Raw genomic sequence first — 21682 nt, forward strand, 5'->3', positions numbered from 1 at the left:
CCACGTTCGGACGTTCCGGGGCACGAGAACGGGAGCCGTTCCCCGGGAACGGGAATTGTGCCCCGCTCCGAGTTTTGTCCCGCGGGAGCCCCATCCCTTCCGCCCCCCAGGGACACGGACACGGAGCTGAGCAGCGCCCTTTAATGGATTTTGGGTACAAAAAGTAGAAACAGTATAAAAAGAAGTGAGAAGGGAACCGGGGGGGGAGCGGTCAGTCTCCCTGCCCCGCAGCGGCAGCAGACGTCAATCAACGTCAATCAACGTCAATCAACGGCCTCCCAAGGGCAGGGGCTGCCGGCAGCGTGGTCAGAACTCTCCCTGTAGGTCTGGGAAAGAGCAGAAATGGGGTTTTAGAGATCAAATGATCACAGAATCACAGAATGGCCTGGGTTGAAAAGGACCACAGTGCTCACCCAGCTCCAACCCCCTGCTGTGTGCAGGTCGCCACCCAGCAGCCCAGGCTGCCCAGAGCCACATCCAGCCTGGCCTTGGATGCCTGCAGGGATGGGGCATCCACAGCCTCCTTGGGCAACCTGTTCCAGTGCCTCACCACCCTCTGGCTGAAAAACTTCCTCCTCATATCCAACCTAAACCTCCCGTGTCAGTTTAAAGCCATTCCCCCTTGTCCCATCACCATCCACCCTCACAAACAGCCGTTCCTCCTCCTGTTTATACGCTCCCTCCAAGCACTGGAAGGCCACAATGAGGTCTCCCCGCAGCCTTCTCTTCTCCAAGCCCAGTTCCCTCACCCTTTCCTCATAGGAGAGCTGCTCCAGCCCTCTGATCATCTCAGTGCCCTCCTCTGGACCTGTTCCAAGAGTTCTGCATCTTTCTTGTGCTGGGGGCCCCAGGCCTGGACGCAGTGCTGCAGATGGGGCCTCACAAGAGCTGAGTAGAGGGGGACAATCACCTCCCTGTCCCTGCTGGCCACCTCTTTTCTAATGCAGCCCAGAACACAGCTGGCTGCAGGCTCACACTGCTGGCTCGTGTCCAGCCTCTGTTCACCAGGACCCCCAAGTCCTTCTCCGCAGGGCTGCTCTCAAGGAGATCTTCCCCCAGTTTGTATAAATACCTGGGATGGACCCAAATGCAGCACCCTGCACTTGGCCTTATTGAACCTCATTAGGTTTTCAATTAACAAAAAAGACAATAAACAATAAAGAGCAGCTGGGAGCGGCGGGTCCCCCCAGCGCTCACCGCTCCTCCGCAGCCGCTCTCCACGCCGCGCGCGCTCCATCTCCTCCAGGAACTGCTCGAAGGCCTTCACGTAGGGTGCCAGCTGTGTCCGCCGGTAGTCTGAGGAGATGGGGGTGAGTGGGAGCTGGGCCTGGACCCCCCAACCCGGCCTGCCCACCCCTGCAATTAACCCACCCCACTGCCCCCCAGCCCCTCTCACCCCGCATCCGCCGCTTCGGCTCCGTCTCCTCGCTGTCCTCCTGCTCTGCATCATCACCAGCTGCATCCAGCTCCTGGCACAGCGAGCTGCAGGGAAGGGCGGGATGTGGGGGGCTGCCCACAGCCGGGGATCCCCCCACCAACAGCCCAATGTGCCGACCTGATGGTGGGCACTGCGAACGGGTCGAAGTCATCCAACCTCTGCAGGTCCAGTGGCACTGAGATGCGGCCTGCAAGAGACAGAGCTGCTGCCCAGGGTGCCCAGCGTGGGGTGCTGACCTCACAAACAGCTGGACCCCCCATTTTGGGGTACAGGGACCCACCTGTTTTGGGGTGGACGCTGAAGGGGCTCTTCAGGAGGTGCCCGATGCCTTTGCTGACGTTGATGTCGAGTCGTGGGAAGCAGTACTGCAGCATGATCTCCCAGTCTGCATAGCATGCTGTGCCCTTCCCATTGGCTGCTGCCCGCTGTGGGTACAGGCAGTCAGGGGGCAGCACCGCCCCACAGGCACTCCAAAGCTACCCCACAGCCACCCCACAGCCACCCCACAGCCACCCCAGAACCACCCCACAGCCACTCACCCGCGTCCGCTCCATGCGGCCCTTCAGCAGCTCCCAGCGCTGCACCGAGTCACGCTTCTTGGGGAACTCAGTCTGCAGCAGCTCACGCTGCTCTGCCCGGCTGTTAAGGCCAATCACAGCCAGCACGAACCCCGCTGCCCGCCCTGAGCAGAGCAGCTGGAAGGATACCTTCTGGGACCAGGGCTAGCACTTTGTCCCAGCGCTCGGGGCTGCCCAAGATGTCCTGGCCCTGCAGTGCGTACGCCTCAAAGTACTTCTCCACCACATTCACCGACCGCCTGCAGAGCAGATGGAGAAGCTCAGCACCCCACGGCCATCAGCTCCGCACCGGACAGCACATCTGCACCCACCTGATGAAGGGGTGCACGGGCTCCGAGAGGTTCACCTTCTTCACCGTCTCAGCCCCACCCTGGGAAGGACAGCGTGGTCAGCCCAAGGAGGTGGGCAGCACCACCCTTACCCGCCCATACACCCACCTTCACCAGGCTCAGGTACTCCACAGCAGCCGCACGCAGCGCTGGGGACCATTTGCGTACGGCGTCGTCGCAGACCCAGCAGTGCACACCTCTCCGTCCTGAGTACACCCACAGGCGGTGCTTCATGCCCAGGTCCTCTGTGGGGCACAGAGGGGCTGGAGGAGCAGGCCAGGCACCTGCATGCCCTCTGCTCCTGCTCTGGTCCCACAGCAGCGCTTCCCCAGACCCACTTCAAGGCATCACTATGAAGGGCAGTGGGGTCTGATGTGTCCCCAGAGCACAGAGCTGCATGCCTCCCTGCATCTCTCACCCACGAGTGCGCGGTCAATCACACGGACAGCGATGGTCATCAGAGTCCAACACTTGGAGCAGATGTCAGCCGAGCTGCGGGCAGAGCACAGCAGTCAGAAGGGTGTCATCCCGGCTCTATGGGGCTGCAACCCCCCTCCAGCCCCCCAGGAACCTGCAGCACGTCCGGACGTCGTCATAGTCGGTCATGTCAATGTCGAACACCAGCTCCTTCTCCACGGGTTGGAACGCCCCGAGGTGCACCGTGTTGTGCTGGTTGGGCTGCGGGGAGCAGAGGGGTCACCCCGTTGTCCTCCCGCAGCCACCGGGGAGTTTGGGGGCGGGGGAAGGGGGGGAACGCACGCGATGCGAATATACGGCCCCGATGTCGATCTTGTACGGGTTGGTCCTCTGCAGCTCCTTCTCCAGCTCCTGCGGGCTGCCGAACGACTGGAACCGCACGTACACATCGTCCCGCAGCGTGAAGGAGAACTCCCGCAGCTGGAAGTAGTTCTTCTCCACTGCGGGAGTGCGGGGTGGGTTGGGGGGTTGGCGGGGCACGCGGACCCCGCCGGTGCGCGGTCTCGGCCCCGCACTCCCCTCCCCGCGCCCCGCCCGGTGCAGCCCGGTTCCGCCGCTCACCGCCGCCGTAGCCGAGCCAGCGGCCGTAGGCGCCGTGCGGGAAGAGCCGGCGGTAGAACACCGGGAGCAGCTCCGGCAGCGCCGCCGGTTCGAACGGCGCCATGGCGGGAAGCGGAGGGAAGCGGAGGGGCCGAACGAACCCGCGGGTCGCTGGGAGATGTAGTGCGGCCCCGCCCGGAACGGCATTGCGCGGCTCGGCACGGCGCCGGCCGTCGGGGCACCGGAGCGGAAAGGCGGGGAGCCGCGCGGGGCTCAGCCCCGGCACCGACCCGGTCCCTGCCCTGCCGGCGCCTCCGCCCGCCGCGTCCCGACCTCATCCCGCCCCGAGAGCCGGGAGCGGAGCCCCTTCGACGGCCCACAGATGTGGGGCAGCGGCCGCGGGGTGGCTCGAGGGCAGCGGGATGGACGCGCTCAGCTCCGTGCCAACCAGGGCTGGCTTTGCCAAGGGGCCGAGCGAGAGGCCGGGGGCCACGGATGGGGTTTCAAAGCTCTGCGCGCGGCTCACGCAGGCGCACGCTGCAGATCGGTGCGGCTTCCTGCCCTTCCCGCCGGCCCTGTGCGGGTCCCTGCGGGACAACATGGGTGTGAGCAGCGTTAGCAAACACCATAAAGCAGCGCCACGCTCGGCACGGCGGGCGACGCGGGATGGGGAGCGCGGTGCATCCATCCCGGCTGCAGCTGGGCTGCTCTGCGTGGGACGCAGGAGGACGGGCTGAGCCTCTGCCTGGCCCCGAGTTCAGCTGAGCTGGCACAGCGCTGCTCCCGGAGCGGCCCCGCAGGGTTGGGCAGGTCCAAGGTCAGCACGGGCCGGAGCCAGCACTCGGGCTGCACTTTGCTGCACTTTGCTGCACTTTGCTGCGGTGTCCCCGCTGTGCCCAGCTAGTCCCGGCCGCCTCCACCTCCTCCTCCTCCTCCTCCTCCTCGTGTTGCTGCTGCTGTTGTTGCCCCGGGATGTGGCTGTGGCTGCTGGCGCTGCTGGGGCTGTGGCTGCTGCGGCGTTGGCACCGCGAGCGGCAGACGGTGCCCGGCCTGGAGGAGAAGTTTGTGCTGATCACGGGCTGCGATTCGGGCTTTGGCAGCCTGCTGGCACGGCAGCTGGACACACGGGGGCTGCGGGTGCTGGCGGGCTGCCTGACGGAGTCGGGGGCCGCACGGCTGCGGGCGGCCGCCTCATCGCGCCTGCAGACCGTCCTGCTGGACGTCACCTCCAGCAGCAGCATCGCCGCCGCCGCCGCGTGGGTGCAGGAGCGCGTGGGGCAGAGAGGTAGGAGGGGGGCCGGGTGGGGAAGGGGCACGGTGGGGGTCATGACTCACCCCGTCCCTGTTGCAGGGCTGTGGGGGCTGGTGAACAACGCCGGCATCGCCATCCCCACCGCCCCCAACGAGTGGCTGAGGAAGGAAGACTTTGTGGCAGTGCTGAACGTCAACCTGGTGGGGCTGATCGAGGTGACCCTCAGCCTCCTGCCGCTGGTGAAGCGGGCACGGGGCCGCGTGGTCAACGTGGCCAGCATAGTGGGCCGGCTCTCCATCTTCGGGGGGGGGTACTGCCCCTCCAAGTTCGGCGTGGAGGCCTTCTCCGACAGCCTCAGGTGAGTCCTGTGCTCCCCAAAGAGCTGCACCTCCCCAGGCTCTGCTTGGCATCACTGGGGTGCTAGCATCAGGAAGGGAACCCCGCTGCTCGGACCTTGCCCCGCTGTGTGTTCTGTGGAACGGCTCCAAAGTTTGCTTGACCCCATCCTGTCCCACTGAGGTCAATGTTTGCTCGTGCACTGTCTCGGCCCTATGCTGGACTGCCTGGGATGCATTGTGTGGTTGGGTTTCCCCACTGTGCCCCAGAGTGAGGCACAATGGGGGGCACAGCTCCACACAGCCCACACCCCTCTGCTGCTCCCATCACATGGCATCACTGCCTTCCAGGCTTGAGATGCAGCACTTCGGGGTGAAGGTGAGCATCATTGAGCCGGGCTACTTCAAGACGAGCATCACCAGCGCCGTAGGCCTGGAGAAGAGCTTCCTCAGAACCTGGGAGAGGCTGCCCAATGAAACCAAAGCAAGTTATGGGGACAAATACCTGCAGGACTGTGAGTGCATCCCCAAAGCCCATCCGGCACCGCAGTGCTGAGCTGCGCCGGGACCCCGCGGGCCTCCGGGTCCCTTTGGCACGAGGTCAGCGCCTGTCCCCTCCCTCTGCCCCCAGTCCTGACATCCATGCGGGAGGCAGAGAAGAGGTGCAACCCCAACCTCTCGCTGGTGACGGACTGCATGGAGCACGCACTGACCAGCCGCTACCCGCGCTGCCGCTATGCAGCTGGCTGGGATGCCAAGCTGCTCTACATCCCACTCAGCTACATGCCCTCTGCCATCACCGACGCCTTCTTCACCTGGTCCTACCCCAAACCTGCCCAGAGAGTGTGAGGCAGTGTGGGCAGAGCTGCATCGCCCCACAGCTGAGATCCCACATCAGCACGCACTGCACAGCACCGCCACGGCTGGCTGCTGAATAAAGATGACTTCCTCCTCCCTGTATGGTGCGATTGAGCCGTGCCCCTTCCCTCAGCAGCACACTGAGGCTGTGCCCATGGGGGAGCAGTTGACACGGTGCTGCCAAGCCCCCACCCGCACAGCCCGTGCCCGCTTTGCCACCTCCTGGAGCTGGGGGCATCCAGGAGCTGCTGGCTGGGGGGCGGCCATCCCAGTGCCACAGCGCAGAGCGGGAGCTCTCAGCCCCAGCAGTGCTGCTCTGCTCTCATCCCGGCATCGCCGCATCCTCATGTGCTTCCTCTGTGGATGGTGCTGTGCAGCCAGCCCTGCAGTGCGGATCCAGGCGCTGTGCACGGCCTCAGGTCGCGCCCCATCAGCACGAGCAGTGTTGCAGAGCTGCAGCAGCACTCCCGGAATGGCTCTGCGCAACACGAGGCAGTGAGGATCAGGGAACTTGAGGTTTATTCCAGTGCTGGTGCAATCCTGCCCACCCTGCAGCACTGCCTGCAGCAATTCGGGCACCGCTGCCCACGCTGCTGCCCCGTGCTGCGTGGCACTGCTCCTCTGCACTGAGCTCTATTTATACGCGGGGACGTGGGCTGTGCGAGGACTTGCGGAGAGGTGCAGACCTGCCCAGGTAACCCAGGGATTTGTGCTGTGGTGTTTGCAGGTGCAGCTCCTCTGGGATGGGCAAAGCTCAGGGAGATGTGCAGGAGGAGTCAGGCAAGGCTGGACTGGGGGTGGGAGCTCTGTGGGATGGTGGGTGCTGCTCTGAAGCCGCCCCACTGCGATGCTGTGCTCTGGGGGAGTGTGGTGAGGCTGCACTGAACTGAGTCCTCAGTGCGTCTTCCTCACGATGAAGGGAAACCTCATAGGTGTGTTAAAGGAACGGAAACCGAGTGCTGTGTGCGGTGGGAGGGTGGTGGAGGTAGATAGGGCTGAGAGCCACAAACCAGCACCCACCCTGAGCACCAGCTGCAATGGGTTCCAATGGGGTGGCAACCAATAGGGAAGTGCAAGGACTTTACATCTGAGAGCCAAAGACCCCAAATCCAGGGAACAGCCCCCAGTGTAGCGTGCTTGGGGCAGTGGCGAGACAGCTGCAGGGGCACAGCCAGGACCCAGGATGACCCTGACGCGCAGGTCCTTGCAGTCAGCCCCCGCTCAGCCCCTCTTTTCCCCCGGTCAGGATGTGGCTGTGGCTGCTGGCGCTGCTGGGGCTGTGGCTGCTGCGGCGTTGGCACCGCGAGCGGCAGACGGTGCCCGGCCTGGAGGAGAAGTTTGTGCTGATCACGGGCTGCGATTCGGGCTTTGGCAGCCTGCTGGCACGGCAGCTGGACACACGGGGGCTGCGGGTGCTGGCGGGCTGCCTGACGGAGTCGGGGGCCGCACGGCTGCGGGCGGCCGCCTCATCGCGCCTGCAGACCGTCCTGCTGGACGTCACCTCCAGCAGCAGCATCGCCGCCGCCGCCGCGTGGGTGCAGGAGCGCGTGGGGCAGAGAGGTAGGAGGGGGGCCGGGTGGGGAAGGGGCACGGTGGGGGTCATGACTCACCCCGTCCCTGTTGCAGGGCTGTGGGGGCTGGTGAACAACGCCGGCATCGCCATCCCCACCGCCCCCAACGAGTGGCTGAGGAAGGAAGACTTTGTGGCAGTGCTGAACGTCAACCTGGTGGGGCTGATCGAGGTGACCCTCAGCCTCCTGCCGCTGGTGAAGCGGGCACGGGGCCGCGTGGTCAACGTGGCCAGCATAGTGGGCCGGCTCTCCATCTTCGGGGGGGGGTACTGCCCCTCCAAGTTCGGCGTGGAGGCCTTCTCCGACAGCCTCAGGTACAGCACAGCCCGGCTGCGTCCTTCTCAGAGTTTGGCAGCAGCAGAGCAGTGCTGGTTTGCCTCTGTCCTGTTTTCGCCATTCCCCCCTCAGCAACTCCTGTCCCAATAGAAGGGAAAGGCACTGAGCAGTGGGGAGGGATTGTGAAAGGTGTCCATGTGGGTTGGGAATTAGGTGGGTGGGAGCCAGCAGTTGTGCAAAGATGTGCAAAGGGTTGGAGTAGCACCATCTCTGGGGTGGCAGTGCTGGTCCCATCCTGGGGCAGTGACAGTGATGACAGTGATGGTCTCCATCCCCATTCAGGCGTGAGATGCGACCCTTTGGGGTGAAGGTCTCCATCATCGAACCCGGTGGATTCCGAACTGGGATGACCGACCCCAAAGCGGCAGCAAAGGAACTGCAGCGCCTCTGGGCACTGCTCCCGGCGGAGACCCGGGCATTCTACGGCCGCCGCTACCTGGAGACCTGTTAGTACCTCCCCCCACCCTCCACAGCTCTGCAGCCACCCCGCGGATCCCTCCGCCCCACTGACCCTCCCCCCCCCGCCCTACAGACGCCCGCCGCAGCGTCCTCCTGCACCGCCTGAGCAGCCCCCGCCTGTCCCGCGTCACCGCCCGCATGCAGCACGCGCTGCTGTCCCGCAGTCCCCGCAGCCGTTACGCCGCCGGCTGGGACGCGCTGGTCTTCCTGCTGCCTCTCAGCTACTGCCCGACGTGGCTCTGCGATGCCTTCGTCGCCTTCCTGATGCCAAAACCGGACTGCGGGACACCCTGAGCACATCCCTGTGCCCGCTCCGTGCTGCACACTGGGCTCCTGCGGGTGCAGGACCTCATTAAATGCGTTTTTTCCTTTTACAGGAGCAGCCCTTGTGCCTCTGAGCTCACAGCTCGCCCTGCACTGGGGCTGCGGGCAGAGGGGCACAAAGCCCCGCTGCGTTGCTCCAGCCGTGCCAGAGCCCCTCCGGCAGCTCACCCCTAACACAGCATCACCCTCCTCCCCACCCCTCCCTCAATTTGCCATCCTCGGGCGTTGGGCGCTTTCTGCCCAGCTCCCACCTCCCGCAGCTGCCGGGGGCTGCAATCAGCTCCATCCTCCGCTGCATCTTCAGCGCAGGAGAGGAAAGCCCCCTCCCCAGGATCCCTCCCTTCCCGGCTGGGCTGCAGAGCTCCATTTGCCCCCCTTCTGCGCCCTCGATGTCCGCTGGCAGCGATTGGTGCTGCTGTGCTTCGGCACATCAGATGTGTGGGCGCTGACTCACGCACCCTTCATACCTCTAATTAAGGGATAATTAATGATGACGATTTGGGAGATGGGCCCCCGAGGCTGTGCAATTGCTTGCAGGACTGAGCAGCGATCAGCACAGCCCCACGCCGCCCACCCGCGTCCCTTCTCCCGCTGACACGTGCGGGGGCTGAGCTCGTGCAGGACCGGGGTGATGCGGGGCGATGCGGGGCGACGCGAGGCGATGCGGGGTGCGGGTTGCGAGGAGCCCTCGTGCGAAGCAGAGCGTTTCTGTAGGTTTGGTGGGTGCAGCGTCCCAGCAGCATCGTTGTCCCTGCGTGTCCCTGGGGGGGGGGAGGCTGCAGAGTGCGGGGGGGGGAGGGGGGGCTGCGTGGGGAGGGCATTGGACTCGTAGCAGCGCTGCCAACAGCAAAAGCCGAGGGAATGGTGGCTGCAAATTCAGCTCCTTGGGGTAGAAGCTCCCGTGGGTTTTTTGCCTCTCTGCCTCCCCCCCCCCCAACGCTGAGCTCCCTGGGGCCCCTCCACCCCAACCCGGGGCCTCTGAGCACGGCCCTTCCGGAGAGGAAGGGGCCCCTTATCCCATCAATCTCCAAACAAATGGGGCCCTGGGGGAAAGGGGGGGTGAAGGGGGGGGGCTCAGCACGCTGAGGCGATGCGTTCGGTGCGGTGTTCTCTGAGCATCTCGATTCGGTGCTGAAGAGCAGAGCTCAGAGGAGCGGAGTTCGGCGGAGCCACCCCAGCCCCCCTCCAGGTCCTAGGTGGGGTCACCCACATCGCGCAGCCCTTCTGCTGTGCCACCACCAACGGAGCTCTGAGCTGCTCCTTCCCTGAGCCCCCGAGAAGCAAAATGCCAACGCCGGGAGCTTCCCAGCACGCAGCGCATCCGCCCCAGCCGGACCGCGTGCATCGCTTTCAGGAGGGCGATGCCAACCCGTGGCACCCCCGGCGTGGGGCAAAGCGGTGCCCGGTTCCTTTTTGCAAACAGCGAATCCCGTGGGTCGGTACCTGCTTGGTCTTTGGCCGCCCTCCCGTTGTTGAGAGAGCGCCCACTTATCAGTGCACGCGCTTCCCTGTTCCCTCCGTGCCTTCCTTCCGAGCGATTGTTGGTCACGATGTCTTGTCTGCACTTGTAAGGGAGATTTCCTGCAATTGTTCTGCAGGACTTGCAGCCCGAGGCAAAAACGCTCTGCCTATCAGCCCCCTCCCCAACGCGGGGCAAGGCTGAGCCCCCTCGCTTCCCCTGCGCGCTGCTCTGCTGTTGTCCGCTGATTAATTGCTGCCGGGCATAGGAGCTGCTGTGGGGATGGATGCGTGCTGCATTCCGACCGCTGAGACAGCACCCGGGGGGTTGCGATGCCCCGACCCCTCAGTGCCGTGCTGTGCCACACTGCTGTGCCACGCTGCACCGTGCCGATGCCGTCCTGTGCCACTCTGTGCCGCTCTGTGCCATGCTGTGCCATGCTGGACTGTGCCGTGCCGTGCCATGCTGAGCCGCGCAGCACCGCACTGTGCTGCTTTTGTCATCTTTCCCCAACAAAGAACCCGAGGGTCCCCGCGCATCGCCGCAGGGACGGGCACAGCGCGTTCCCCTCAGCCCACCCTATTCCCACGGACTCACAGCTCCGGGGATCCATTCCCCACGCCCGCACCGGCCAGCTCGCCCGTGGCTCCGTGCCCCCACATCCCTCATGGGACGGCGATGGATGCGCTGCGGACCCCCCAGCACTGAGGGCAGCACCTGTCCTCGTCCCCCCCCCTTGCCCTAACGCACCGCCCTCGGGCACACACCGCGTCCCGGGGCCGCCTCAGGATACGGGGCTGCCGCGCTCATTTCCTGCGGGGTGGGAGCCCGGAGCGCAGCCCCGCAAGCCCAGAGCAGCTCCCGCAGCCACGCCGCGAGGATCGCATCGCGCACCCCGGTGAGCCGCGTCCGCGCACCCAGAGATCCCACTGCCACTGCGGGCGGAGAGTGCAGCGCAGCCCCAGGGCTTTGGACACAGCTGCCGGGACCTGCGGTGCTGTGCGGTGCCGTGCGGTGCTGTGCGGCGCGGCCGTACCGTCGGCAGCCCCGGGGTCGGGTCCTCCGTGCGCGCAGGGCTGGGGCCGTGTTGGGATCCGCGCTGGGATCTGCTGAGGGATCTTTTAAAGGGATGATGTGGGAATTGGCACGCTGGAAGAAAATCCCGTAGGATTAAAAAGAGCCTCAGAAGCTCAGAGAGCTGAGCTGTGCCAGCAGAGACCCGCTGGTTTTCACCTGTTTCCCAGCTGTGCTGCTCAGATTTTCTGCCTGATTCATTTTGATCTTTTCCTGTGGCCAAACGAAGGCTGCACCCCGCAGCCACTCCCCTCATAAATAAGAACTGCTGTTTCTGGAGGGGCCTGAGGGGTTTCAGTAACATCCCTCAGGGCAAAAAGGCAGAGGGATGTAAAGCAGAACCTGGTGAGCAGTTTGACACCCCCAGCTGGATCTGTGTCCCACGCCCCGGTGCTGCAGTTGGCCATCATTAGGGTTAGGCAGAAAGCCGTAGAGAGGTGTGACCCATGGGGGTCTCCAAGGTTTATCACCCGGGGGGGCTCTCAGCACCACGGTTCATCGCTTTCCATTTCCCTGCAGCTTCCATCATGGCCGAGGCGACGGCAGCCCCCAGCGAGACACCCACCGCCCCCAGCGAGTACGGCGAGTACCACAACCTGTCGGAGCTGCTCCATCTCCTCAACTACAGCTACAGCGCCTGCGAGTTCAGCCTGGATGAGAACGCCAAGCGCGTGGCCGTCTTCGTGCTCTACCTCGCCATCTTCGTGGTGGGGCTGGTGGAAAACCTCCTGGTGGTCTGGGTGAACTGGCAGACACGCGGCAGCCGGAGCCTGCTGAACCTCTACGTGCTGCACATGGCCATCGCCGACCTGGGCGTGCTGCTCTCGCTGCCCGTCTGGATGCTGGAGGTGATGCTGGACTACACCTGGCTCTGGGGCAGCTTCCTCTGCCGCTTCACACATTACTTCTACTTTGCCAACATGTTTGCCAGCATCTTCCTCCTCACCTGCCTGAGCGTGGACCGCTACGTCTCGCTGCGTGGCTCCTCGCCCTTCTGGCACCGGCACCAGCACCGTGTGCGCCGCGTCATCTGTGCCTGTGTCTGGGTCCTGGCAGCAGCCATCCCCTTCGTGGAGGTGTCCCACATGCAGCTGGTGAACACCGGGGACCCCATCTGCATCTTCATGGCTCCCTTTGAGACCTACGATGAGTGGGCACTGGCGGTCAGCTTGGCCACCACCGCCGTGGGGTTCCTCATCCCGTTCCCCATCATTGCAGTGTTCAACGTGCTGACGGCGCGGCTCGTCCGGCGCTCCAAGCCAGAGGGGGGGAAGCACTGCCTGCTCATCTACACCTACATTGCAGCCTTCCTGCTCAGCTGGCTGCCTTTCCACGTCCTGCTCACGCTGCTCACCCTCGACGGCACCCACATCGTCCTGCACTGCTCCTTCGCCCACTTCCTCTACTTCTTCTACGACATCATTGACTGCCTCACGCTGCTGCACTGTGTCCTCAACCCCATCCTCTACAACTTCCTCAGCAAGAGCTTCCGCAGCAAACTCATCTCGGCCGTGGTCAGGTACGTTCCCAAGGATGCAGCCGGGCAGAAGGGTGCAGAGGGCTCCTCCTCCTCCACACAGCACTCTGTTGTCATCGCCAAGGATGGCGGTGCACCCAGCTAAAAGGGAGTGGGGAACCCACCCGAGGTGGGCGCGGGGCCGGGCAGCTCCCCATGGGCACGCTGTCCAGTGGGCGTTTTGCTTTCTGGTCAGCCGCCCACCGCGCTCTGAAGGTGAGGGCAATGTGCCCAACAGGAGGAGTGGATGTGTCACCTCTGAGCACTATCAGACCTATTTAGCCAAAGTAAGAACAAGAGAAAGAGAGCTGTTCCGCTTTCCTAGGGAAATGCTTGTAGCAATGGATGCGTTGCTCGGTGTGCCCTGACCCCACGCAGCCCCACGCACTCTGCAGCCCTCAGCTCACACCTGAACCCCACTGTGGGATGAGTGCTGCCCTCTCACTCCAACACCATTTGAGCAGGATGGGGACAAAATCCAGTGCTTTAACACAGCACCCAGCACAGAGTCTGGCATCGCTCAAACGAAGGAGCTGCAGTGCGGGGTGCTGACACAGCACAGCATTGAACTGCAGCGGGGAGGAACCGCTCAGCACAGCTTTACAATGCAACACCTTGGACCCAGTGCAGTGGTCTTCATCCTTAAGACAGCTCTGGGGTGAGAGCTGGGGGTCCCATCTGCATTTAGCAGCACTGGACCCCCATGGGCAAGAAGTCGGAGCATCCAAAGTCTCTCCCAGATGCGCTTCTGCTCAGTCACGCGCCGTGTGTGGGTTGGGCCCTGGGCAGGGGAAGGTGAAAGTGCCACCGGAGGGAATTCATCCATCTGAAGGCCTTGAGCTGCCCAAAAAAGTGAAGCATAAGCAAATCGGACCGGATCCAGGGACAGGATGCTCAATGCCCCGTGGAGCACAGGGCAGGATGTGCCGTGGGAGTCCCCGCACACTGAGCAGAGCTCATTGAACCCCTGGCACAGAGCAGCAGGAGCAGCCCCCCTCACCCCCCCTGCTGCACCCACTGCTCTCCCATTGCACCCCAGGGCTGGAGCAGTCCCCCAACTCATTTCCATTGCAGGAATGAAGTTGAGCACACAACAGCAAAGCCAGCAGGCACATGACACAGCCACGCAGCAACGTATTCCAATTCCACACACATGCATGTTGCTATATTTTACTGATTCAGCCCACTTTGGGGAAATCTAACACACCTGTGCCCCCTCCAGCCACTCCCTGTGCTGAGCTGCCCCCCGGCCCCCACTCCTGTCTCATAAAGAATCTTTTTAATAAAGAAATGCAGCACGAGAGGTCAACGTTTTCCGTTTTTATTATTCTAAATAAAAAACCACACTTTGTGCTGAACAATGGAGTATAAAAGAACCTGATGTACAACGATTTTAGACATCTACGATCTGGGGGGGGAGGGGGAGGAAGTTTACAAAATATACAAAACTTTACAGCAAATAGATAGTAAACACTTAAATATCAGGAGGTCAGTACCTACGATTAACTTAACGAGGAGGTTAGACAGCAACGCGTTCCGCTCTTCTTTCTGCTTTGTTCCTTGATGGAGATCCTTCAGGGTGCGCTGCAGGGGGGGAGGGGAGGGCACACGGGGCTGCCCCCCCAGAACCAGTGCCACTGGGGGAGCAGAGCAGAGCAGAGCTCCCTCCCATCGCGTTTCCACATGGAATAATTCACAGGGAAGGATTCAACACAGAGACATTGGGGGTGTGAGTGCTCCACAGCCCCCCCGTGCCCCAAAGCAGCCAGCAGGGAGGGCTCTGTCCCCACGCTCAGTGGTGGGGGTGGGGGGTGGGGTTGCTCTGCCCCATAGCGTTTCAGTGTAAAACTTCTCTTTTTGGTTTATGTGCACAAAAGGCTTTTGCTTCACAGCTTGGCCGGATGCGGGGTGCCCGCAGCTCCGGGGGGGCCTCGAGGCTTTGGGGATGAGGCGGTCCCCCCCCAGAATCCATCCCAGCAGCGGGTAGTCCTTCAGGGAGCAGCACTGCATGCATCACCACCGGCTCCTTCCGCAGCACCGGGATGGGACTGGAGGATCTACTGTCAGCAGGACGGCCACAATGGGAGCAAAACAACGGAGTGGTGGGATGGGGGGAGGACGGGGACGCATCCCCTCCATGCTCCGGTAACGGCGCGGCGTGAGCTGGTGCTCTTCAGCGCGCTCCAGGGAGGTAGGTCGGCACCACGAGGGTCACCACCCTCATTTTACAGATGAGGAAACTGAGGCAAAGAGGTGAAGTGACTTGCCCAAGGCCACAGCGGAGCGGGGGGGAGCACCCCCGAATTCCCAGCTCACGGCGCCGGGCCGCTCGATCCGTTCCATATCAGTGTTCTCTGTGCAGAAGCGCAATCCACGGCGGCTCAAAGGCGCTTCCTGTTTGTGAGGTAGTACGAGTTACTGGAGGGCAGCCCCGATTCACGCTGCCGTGTCCGGGACGTTTGTTCCTCTCCACCTCTACCCCACAGTGGGATAATGTGGGAATGGGGCGGTCCCATCCTTCCCAGTGTAAACACCGCTGGTGATGCAGCACTGCGACCTCCGAGCTGCACCCAAAGCCATGCCGTGCCTGGAACCATCGGTCCTTCCTTCCTTTTTGCTTTCCTTCTCCTTCCAGCCCGGCACCGTCCCGCTCCAGCTCTGCCCCTCTCTGCTGAGGTCAGAAAGTCGTAGCAGCATCGGTTTGTGGGTCAGCTCTGACTGTGGGTCGGCCGAGTCAGTGGGCGAAGAGGTTTCAGAACAAAATCTAGATTCAAAACCTAGTGAGAAACGCTAAGAACACAAAACTCGGTGGCCTCTAATGGGATCAGAGGTAAGTAAACACGACAGACTTCTCGGGAATAGTGACATAGCTTACGTGCTGCTGGTTCGTACAGTCTAAAAAGCCTAGCAAGGCCAAAAAAAAAAAAAAAAAAAAAAAAGGAAAAAGAAAAAGGAGGAATCCATCCACGACGCCTGACCGTTAAATAAAACCAACGACGCTTTTCTGCAGCTCCTCCCTGCCATGCCCTGCCTCGCCCCATCAGCTGTCTGCATTCTTCTCCGCGTCTTTGGAATGGATAATGTACATGAAAGTCTGCTCGATGGTGAAGTCGGGGGGCAGGCTGCCCTTGTGCACCCCGATGTGCTTGCTCATCAGGTTGAGCGTGGAGCTGTAGTGGCCGCACACAGTGCAGCGGTACATCAGGGCCCCCGAGTGCGTCCGCAGGTGGCACTTGATGGTGGAGCGGCCGCGGAAGAACTTGTGGCAGACCTTGCACTGGTACGGCTTCTCCCCGGTGTGGATGCGCCGGTGGTAGTTGAATTCACTGGTGTGGGCAAAGCGCTTCCCGCACACCTTGCAGCTGTACTTGCTGTTGCCTGGCTGGCTCTGCAGCGCCAGCTCCTCGCTCAAGAACTCCTCGGGCAGTTTCCTCTTCTGCAAGCTCTGCGGCTGCAGCCGCTCGCCAAAGCCGGGACGTGCATCCACACCACTGCTGCACTTGTGCTGGCTGACGTGGTAGCGATACGCCGCCTCCAGCTTGAAGCTCTGCCCGCAGAAGTGGCAGCGGAACAGGGCCTCCTCGGCGCTCTGGTGCACAGCCAGGTGCTTCTCCAGCAGCTGCCGGTCCACAAAGCTGCTGGCGCACACGGAGCAGGAGAAGACGGCGATGCCCAGGTGAGCCAAAGCGTGCCACAGCAGGCTGCACAGGCTCAGATGCCGCTGGTCGCACACGCCGCATGTTTGGCTCTTCAGGTTGACGTGGTCCAGGAGGTGGTTGCGGACGGTATGGAAATCTTTGGCCAAAGGTTTCCCGCATGCAGCGCATGCCAAATCCGCGCCCGACCCTGCGGTGAAGGCGCCCGCCTTGCCAGGCAGAGAGTCGCTGGGATGCACAACCACGTTGTTGTCGAAGACCCCATCCCTGCGGTGCAGGGTGAGCTGCCACTGCGTGAAGAACTTGGTCTCACACATGTCGCAGGAGAAGAGGAAGATGCCGATGTGGGACAGCACGTGGGTCACCCTGGAGTTGCGGTCCTGGAAGTGGGTTTCGCACACCTTGCAGTTCCCGGTGAGCAGGTCCACGTGGTCGCGGGCGTGCTGCCGGATCAGCTGGATGTTGGGCTCCAGCACCTTCTTGCAGACCTGGCAGGGCATGGCTCTGCTGTCGCGCCCGTCGCTCTCGAAGGCCAACTCCTCCTCGCTGTCATCGCTCAGCTCGATCACTTCTTCTGACGGCCCCAGCTCCTCGCTGGCATCCTCGAAGTGCAGCTCGTCCTCGCCCAGCTCTTCCAGCTGCAGCTCGTCCATCGGCACGAAGCCCGGCTCCTTGCAGTGCTCGCTGTTGCTGGGACACGAGTTGCTCCCCGTGGAGATGTCCAGGGATGAATCAGCCGTGAAGAACCCACCTTTGCCATAGTCGCCGTTGCTCTGCACCTTGTACTGCTGGCAGGAGCCCGCGGAGCTCTGCATGATGCTCCCACTGCCCAACCCGGGCTGCGCTGCTGTGACAGCACCAGGACCAAACGGCCCCGGCTCTGCGTCCTTGGGGGGCAGCGGGGGCTGCAGCAGGGGCACAGCCTGGCCGCCATCGCTCCTCTCCTCCTCCTTGTAGCTGCCCGCTCCCTCCCTGTGCAGCACGTAGCCCCGCTCCACACCAAAGTGCTCTGCACTCCCCCGGGCGTCCCCCAGCGCTGGGCTCTGCTCCGAAGCACAGCCCACAGCACCGGGCCGGGCATCCCCTGAGGTCAGGGGGGGCTGCTTGGGGATGGCCGCACTCTCCAGGTCGGGGAAGGTGGAGTGGCAGGCACGCAGCAGGTCCTCCATGCCCAGCCGCTCTGCCACCTCATAGATAACACCCACATTGATGAGATCGGTGAAGAGCTCCGAGGTGTACACGAAGCTGAGGATCTTCTCAAAGTTGGCGGGCGTGATGAAGTCCACCACGTAGGTGCGTGCTGTGTCCAGCCCCGTGTTCAGGAAGAGGTTCTGGAAGTATCCAGCAGCGCAGGCCAGCACGGCTTTGTGCGCGGCGAAGGAGCGCGAGCCCACCAGGATGGTGACGTCGCACATGGTCTCGGAGAGGCGGCACTTGTTGAGCTCCTTCAGCAGGTTGTTGGGGTGGTTGGTGCTGTGCAGTTTGATCCTCATGCCCATCTTAGCAGCTGGGGGGGCCTCTCCTGCTCAGCTGCTCCTTCACGCCCTCATCAGCTGCGGGGGCAGCAGGTGCTGCCCGGCATCCAGCAAGTGGCAGGGCAAGGGGCTCTGGGGGGGAAACACGAAGAAAAGTTAAAACCTCGATGAGGAGACATCACTCCAACGCTCCACCCGCTGTGCCATGGGCACAGCTCTCAGATGCAGCTGGGGCAGAGCGAGGAGGAACAGCGTTGCCCCACAGATGCCCTCACTGCTCATCTTGGGGCCAAGGTTGGTTCTGCAGCCACCCCAGGAGCGCTCCTGTCTGCATCAGGACCCATCCATGCCCCCCCCCACCCGCAGCCCCCATCACTTCTGCCTGGGCAGGATCTGGCCCCGACTCCCAGCACAGCCCATGGGCTCCACAGCACAGTGCTGAGGAACAGCCTGCAGTCCCACTGCTTCCAGCCCCACTCCCCCCCCAGCCCCCCCGGCTTGAGGAGCTCAATGGAAGCCACCCAACCCCCTCCCAAACTCCGTCCCGCAGTGAAAGTTGCGCTGAGGCCGCTCCGCGGAGGCTCCTTCCGACGAAACGTGCCCGAGGCCGCCGGTTTTGGGGGGGGGTGGTGGTGGCGTGGGCCGTGGGATGCTCGTGGGGGCGGCCCCAGCCACCCCACCCCCCCCTCGGTCCGCGTCCCCCTCTCCTCCCGTGGGTCTCGTAGCGAGGTCCGCATCTCGCGGTCAGGAAAGGTACCTCCCCCCACCCCCTCCCCCCAACAAACCGCGGCTCTGCGGGGGGGGGGCCGCCCCCAACGCGCCCCGACGGCCCCGGGACGTGAGAACGGCCGCGCCGCCGCGATCCCCGCGGGGTCGGGGCCGGGGGGGCCCTTGGGGGGCGCGGCCGTCGGTCCCGTCCCCTCGCGGCCGCTCCTTACCCGCCCGGCGCCCCGCACCATCCCCGCTCGCTCACACAAAGGCACCGCCCCGCCCTCCGCCCTCCGCCCGCCGCTCCGAGCGCCCGCCGCCACCGGAGCCGCCTTCCGCCGCCCGCCCGCTCCGACGGGGCCACAGCGCCGCAGCGGCCCGGAGGGGAACTGCGGGGGGGAACGCGGGGCGGTCCGGGTCGCGATACGGGGAGGGTCGCGATAAGCGGCGCGCTCCTCCCCTCCTCTCCCCTCCCCTCGCCCCAAACCCCGGCGCAGACACAGAGGCGGGCGCGGCTCCGGGCTGTGCGGTGCTGTATGCGTGCGGTGCGCGTACAGCGCGGTTCGGACACGCGCGTTCCGCTCTCGGCGCGGCCCCGGGGCTCCCGCGACGGCTCCGCCGCGTCCCGTCCGCCCCGTCGAGGCCGCTCCTCACGGCGTGGGGCGGGGGGACCTGGCAACCCGAAGGCCGTCCGGGGGGGGTCCTGGGGAGCAGCGGGCGGAGGGGCCGCGCTCAGCGTGTCCCGTCTCGGCCGCGCCCCCGCCGCCGCCCGCCGCCCTCCCGGGTTCCGCCGCCCGTTTCCCCATGAGCCCCACGAAGAAGTCGTGCATGTCTCCTGCGGAGAGAGCGCCGTCAGCGCCCGCCCGGCCCGGCCCGGCCCCCTCCGCGCTGTGCTCTCCGCGGGGCCCCGCCTCGGTTCCGCTGCGGGGCCGGGCGCGGTGCGGGGCGGGCAGCACTTACGCTTCTGAGGAGGCGCGGGAGCCGGGGGACCTGCGGGAGACAGAAGCGGGCGCTGAGCGCTGCCGTCGGGGCGCGCACGGGGACCGGGAGAGACCCCCCAGCGCCTCCCGGCCCCCCGCACCCCGCCCCGCCCCGCTCTCACCGTTCTCCTCCTCCCGCAGTAACTGCAGAAGAGCGGCGACGGCGGCCCCCGGGCTGCCCCGGGATCTCCAGGGCAGCGGTTCCGGGCCGGGACCCCTCTGCGGGAAGCGGAGCGGTGAGCGGAGCCGTGCGGTGCCACCACCCCCGAGCCCCGACGGTGCGGCCGTACCTGGGAGCGCGGCGCGGAGCCCGGCGGGGCGGAGAGGGCGAGCGGCAGCGCCAGGGCGAGCACGGCCAGCAGCGCGCGGCTCCGCATCGTCCTACGGAGATTGTGGGTCAGGGGGCGTCAGCGTCGGTATCGGACCCGGAGCAGAACTTGGGTGGGGAGCAGCGAGCGGCTTTGGGAGCAAATCCCCACCCAGGAGGTGCGGGCTGGGGGCTCCCACCCGGCTGCAAGAGGAGCAGGAACCGCAACACGGGTGGTGGGGGGGGGAGGCACGGGGAAAACCTGGGAGGACGTGTGATGGGGGATGTGTTATAGGGAATGTGTTAGGGGGGACTCATTATAGGGGGTGTGTTATGGGGGGGTGTGTTCCCAGGGATGCCTGTGGGGAGCATGCTGCAGGAGTGGTGTTGTGGGGATGCAGGGGGTGTGAACGTGGCTCTGCTTCAGAGCTGGGAGACCCTCACCACCTGACAGTGACCTTAATGCCCAGTTTGTGCCATGCAGGGACGTGAAAATGTGCATGAGACCGAGCACGGACATGCACAGACCACAGACAGGTTAGCCCTGCACACTCACACCCCCACATTATCACCAACACATGCACAGCTGCATGCACTGATGGACAGCCCCACTCCCAGAGCCCCCAGCCCTCCCCACATCCCAGCAGCGCCTTCAGCCCTCTGTGCCCCCATCCCTGAGCCCCCCCAGCCTGTGTAGGGTGAGGAGCAAAGGCAGTGGTTGCTCCAGAGGCCTCAAGGTACCTGGTGCTGGGTGCAGGGACACAGTACCTGGTGCAGGGATGTGGTGAGGGGTGCAGGGATGCAGCGCCGGCTGTGACCTCGCTGGTGGCTGCACCGATGGCTCTCAGCGCACTCAGCCCGATGGAGATGAAGCCCCACCGCCGCTGCGGAGTTAAATAAGGGGCTCTGCCCGTGGCACGGCGTGGGTGGGCGAGAGGAGAGCCGCCAATGGGGGCCGCGGGGGGTGGCACCCCCACCCCACAACTTCACGCCCACGCGGGCACCGTGACACCGCCAGGCACTGCAGCACACGGCCCACGCAGGCACACAGGGGTTGGGGTGGCACGCGGACACCACTGCGCCCCGTGCATGGGGGGATGCACGTCTGGTGGTGCCACAGCCTCATGGTGAGTGTGTGTGTGTGTGTGTGTGTGTGTGCAGTGCGAGCTGTCTGTGTCTCGGCTGTGCCACACCGGTGGTCATGTCTGCCATGCAGGAGGGCTGTAGGGGGGTTCACGGTGCTGTGGGATTCAGCTGAGATCATGTGTGTGTGTATGGGATGCACACCTGAATGGGATGCACGCATCTGAGAGGTGCACGCCCATCCATCTGTGCACAAACACACAGACCTCATAGACCCTGTGCCTCCTGCCCCATCCCAGTCCTGTGCAGCCCACAGGAGCGCTCCCAGGCGTGGCCCCATCTGTGGCCATGTCCCCTCTGTCCCCCCTGTGTGTGACCCCAGGCCCAGAGTGGAGCTCAGCCCCCTCTGAACATACCCATCCCTGCCCCACGGCTGCACAGACTGAGGGTCTATGGGTGGGGGGAGCCCAGCCCCAGCGCTGCACTGGGATGAGTTGCAGACCCCGTGGGATGGCAGCAGGAACGCAGCTGCTCACGTGGCAGCGCCGCCCGGGGCAGGGCAGCATCTGCAAAGCCGGGGATGTTAATTAAATCGGAGCCCGGCCAGAGCCGGCCTAATTAATTAATAACACCTACTTGTGTGGTGCCGGGTGCGAGGCAGCCACGAAGCGCAGCAGTGCCCCGGGCTTGTTTACGACGCTGCCCATCTCCATGTATGGGCGATGGGTCCCCGTGCTGGGAGGTGATACAGCCCCGGGGGGGACTCAGGGAGGGGGGGGCGAGCCCGAGGTGTCCCTGCACACGCACGTGCCCCCCCCACGTGCACGCTGCCCGCACATGGTGCCCGTGCACGACACAGCCCCACCTGGGAGCTGCTGACGTGACCGGGAGCTGTCAGCTATGCCAGAGAACGCGGGTGACGTGTGG

At 64.3% G+C, this 21682-nt stretch overlaps 6 protein-coding genes across 8 annotated transcripts; 3 read left to right on the plus strand and 3 right to left on the minus strand.

Moving 5' to 3' along the window:
• Window positions 1-110: 110 nt before the first annotated feature.
• Window positions 111-3589, minus strand: PRIM1 (DNA primase subunit 1). Its single transcript, XM_031610032.2, has 13 exons — window positions 3384-3589; window positions 3105-3262; window positions 2917-3023; window positions 2764-2837; window positions 2454-2590; window positions 2328-2386; window positions 2146-2255; window positions 1978-2069; window positions 1719-1863; window positions 1556-1625; window positions 1397-1482; window positions 1198-1296; window positions 111-326 (listed from the first exon to the last, which is right to left on the minus strand). Exons 1-13 carry the CDS (start codon window positions 3484-3486, stop codon window positions 307-309), a joined length of 1260 nt encoding a protein of 419 aa, XP_031465892.2. The 5' UTR covers window positions 3487-3589; the 3' UTR covers window positions 111-306.
• Window positions 3590-3960: 371 nt separating this feature from the next.
• Window positions 3961-5903, plus strand: LOC116239814 (retinol dehydrogenase 16-like). Its single transcript, XM_031610037.2, has 4 exons — window positions 3961-4647; window positions 4714-4972; window positions 5301-5464; window positions 5581-5903. Exons 1-4 carry the CDS (start codon window positions 4335-4337, stop codon window positions 5796-5798), a joined length of 954 nt encoding a protein of 317 aa, XP_031465897.2. The 5' UTR covers window positions 3961-4334; the 3' UTR covers window positions 5799-5903.
• A 131-nt stretch (window positions 5904-6034) lies between these two features.
• Window positions 6035-8514, plus strand: LOC116239837 (retinol dehydrogenase 7-like). The gene is made up of 4 exons (XM_090128352.1): window positions 6035-7367; window positions 7434-7692; window positions 7997-8160; window positions 8247-8514. The coding sequence occupies exons 1-4, from the start codon at window positions 7055-7057 to the stop codon at window positions 8465-8467; spliced, it is 957 nt and encodes a 318-aa protein (XP_089984478.1). The 5' UTR covers window positions 6035-7054; the 3' UTR covers window positions 8468-8514.
• Window positions 8515-10700: 2186 nt separating this feature from the next.
• On the plus strand, window positions 10701-13849 carry ACKR5 (atypical chemokine receptor 5). Of its 3 annotated transcripts, none has more exons than XM_090128351.1 (3): window positions 10701-10854; window positions 11550-12549; window positions 12872-13849. In XM_090128351.1, exons 2-3 carry the CDS (start codon window positions 11558-11560, stop codon window positions 12912-12914), a joined length of 1035 nt encoding a protein of 344 aa, XP_089984477.1. In that variant the 5' UTR covers window positions 10701-10854; window positions 11550-11557; the 3' UTR covers window positions 12915-13849. The 3 variants fall into 3 exon arrangements, with proteins under 3 accessions (XP_089984477.1, XP_089984476.1, XP_031465896.1); XM_090128350.1 differs by having other exon boundaries at window positions 13011-13849; XM_031610036.2 differs by having other exon boundaries at window positions 11550-13849.
• Window positions 13850-13884: 35 nt separating this feature from the next.
• Window positions 13885-18683, minus strand: ZBTB39 (zinc finger and BTB domain containing 39). Its single transcript, XM_090128349.1, has 2 exons — window positions 18616-18683; window positions 13885-17809 (listed from the first exon to the last, which is right to left on the minus strand). The coding sequence occupies exon 2, from the start codon at window positions 17699-17701 to the stop codon at window positions 15587-15589; it is 2115 nt and encodes a 704-aa protein (XP_089984475.1). The 5' UTR covers window positions 17702-17809; window positions 18616-18683; the 3' UTR covers window positions 13885-15586.
• A 352-nt stretch (window positions 18684-19035) lies between these two features.
• On the minus strand, window positions 19036-20959 carry TAC3 (tachykinin precursor 3). Its single transcript, XM_090128353.1, is given in 5 exon segments — window positions 19036-19220; window positions 19346-19375; window positions 19488-19643; window positions 19646-19746; window positions 20441-20959. Coding segments are annotated over 4 exon segments (468 nt in total). The 5' UTR covers window positions 19743-19746; window positions 20441-20959.
• Window positions 20960-21682: the final 723 nt, after the last annotated feature.

Source organism: Phasianus colchicus, chromosome 33, assembly GCF_987193195.1.
Source record: "Phasianus colchicus chromosome 33, bPhaCol1.hap1.1, whole genome shotgun sequence".
Taxonomy (NCBI): domain Eukaryota; kingdom Metazoa; phylum Chordata; class Aves; order Galliformes; family Phasianidae; genus Phasianus; species Phasianus colchicus.

Bases quoted from the DNA above. Each gene is read 5' to 3' on its own strand.
- PRIM1 (XM_031610032.2), bottom strand. From the start codon at position 3,486: ATGGCGCCGTTCGAACCGGCGGCGCTGCCGGAGCTGCTCCCGGTGTTC. The intron at 1,864-1,977 runs GTGAGTGGCTGT...CTGTACCCACAG, and splicing joins GCCGCATGGAGCGGACGCGG to CGGGCAGCAGCCAATGGGAA. The intron at 327-1,197 runs GTGAGCGCTGGG...GCTCTTTCCCAG, and splicing joins AGAGCGGCTGCGGAGGAGCG to ACCTACAGGGAGAGTTCTGA.
- LOC116239814 (XM_031610037.2), top strand. From the start codon at position 4,335: ATGTGGCTGTGGCTGCTGGCGCTGCTGGGGCTGTGGCTGCTGCGGCGT. The intron at 4,648-4,713 runs GTAGGAGGGGGG...TCCCTGTTGCAG, and splicing joins GGAGCGCGTGGGGCAGAGAG to GGCTGTGGGGGCTGGTGAAC. The intron at 4,973-5,300 runs GTGAGTCCTGTG...ACTGCCTTCCAG, and splicing joins GCCTTCTCCGACAGCCTCAG to GCTTGAGATGCAGCACTTCG.
- LOC116239837 (XM_090128352.1), top strand. From the start codon at position 7,055: ATGTGGCTGTGGCTGCTGGCGCTGCTGGGGCTGTGGCTGCTGCGGCGT. The intron at 7,693-7,996 runs GTACAGCACAGC...ATCCCCATTCAG, and splicing joins GCCTTCTCCGACAGCCTCAG to GCGTGAGATGCGACCCTTTG. The intron at 8,161-8,246 runs GTTAGTACCTCC...CCCGCCCTACAG, and splicing joins CCGCCGCTACCTGGAGACCT to ACGCCCGCCGCAGCGTCCTC.
- ACKR5 (XM_031610036.2), top strand. From the start codon at position 11,558: ATGGCCGAGGCGACGGCAGCCCCCAGCGAGACACCCACCGCCCCCAGC.
- ZBTB39 (XM_090128349.1), bottom strand. From the start codon at position 17,701: ATGGGCATGAGGATCAAACTGCACAGCACCAACCACCCCAACAACCTG.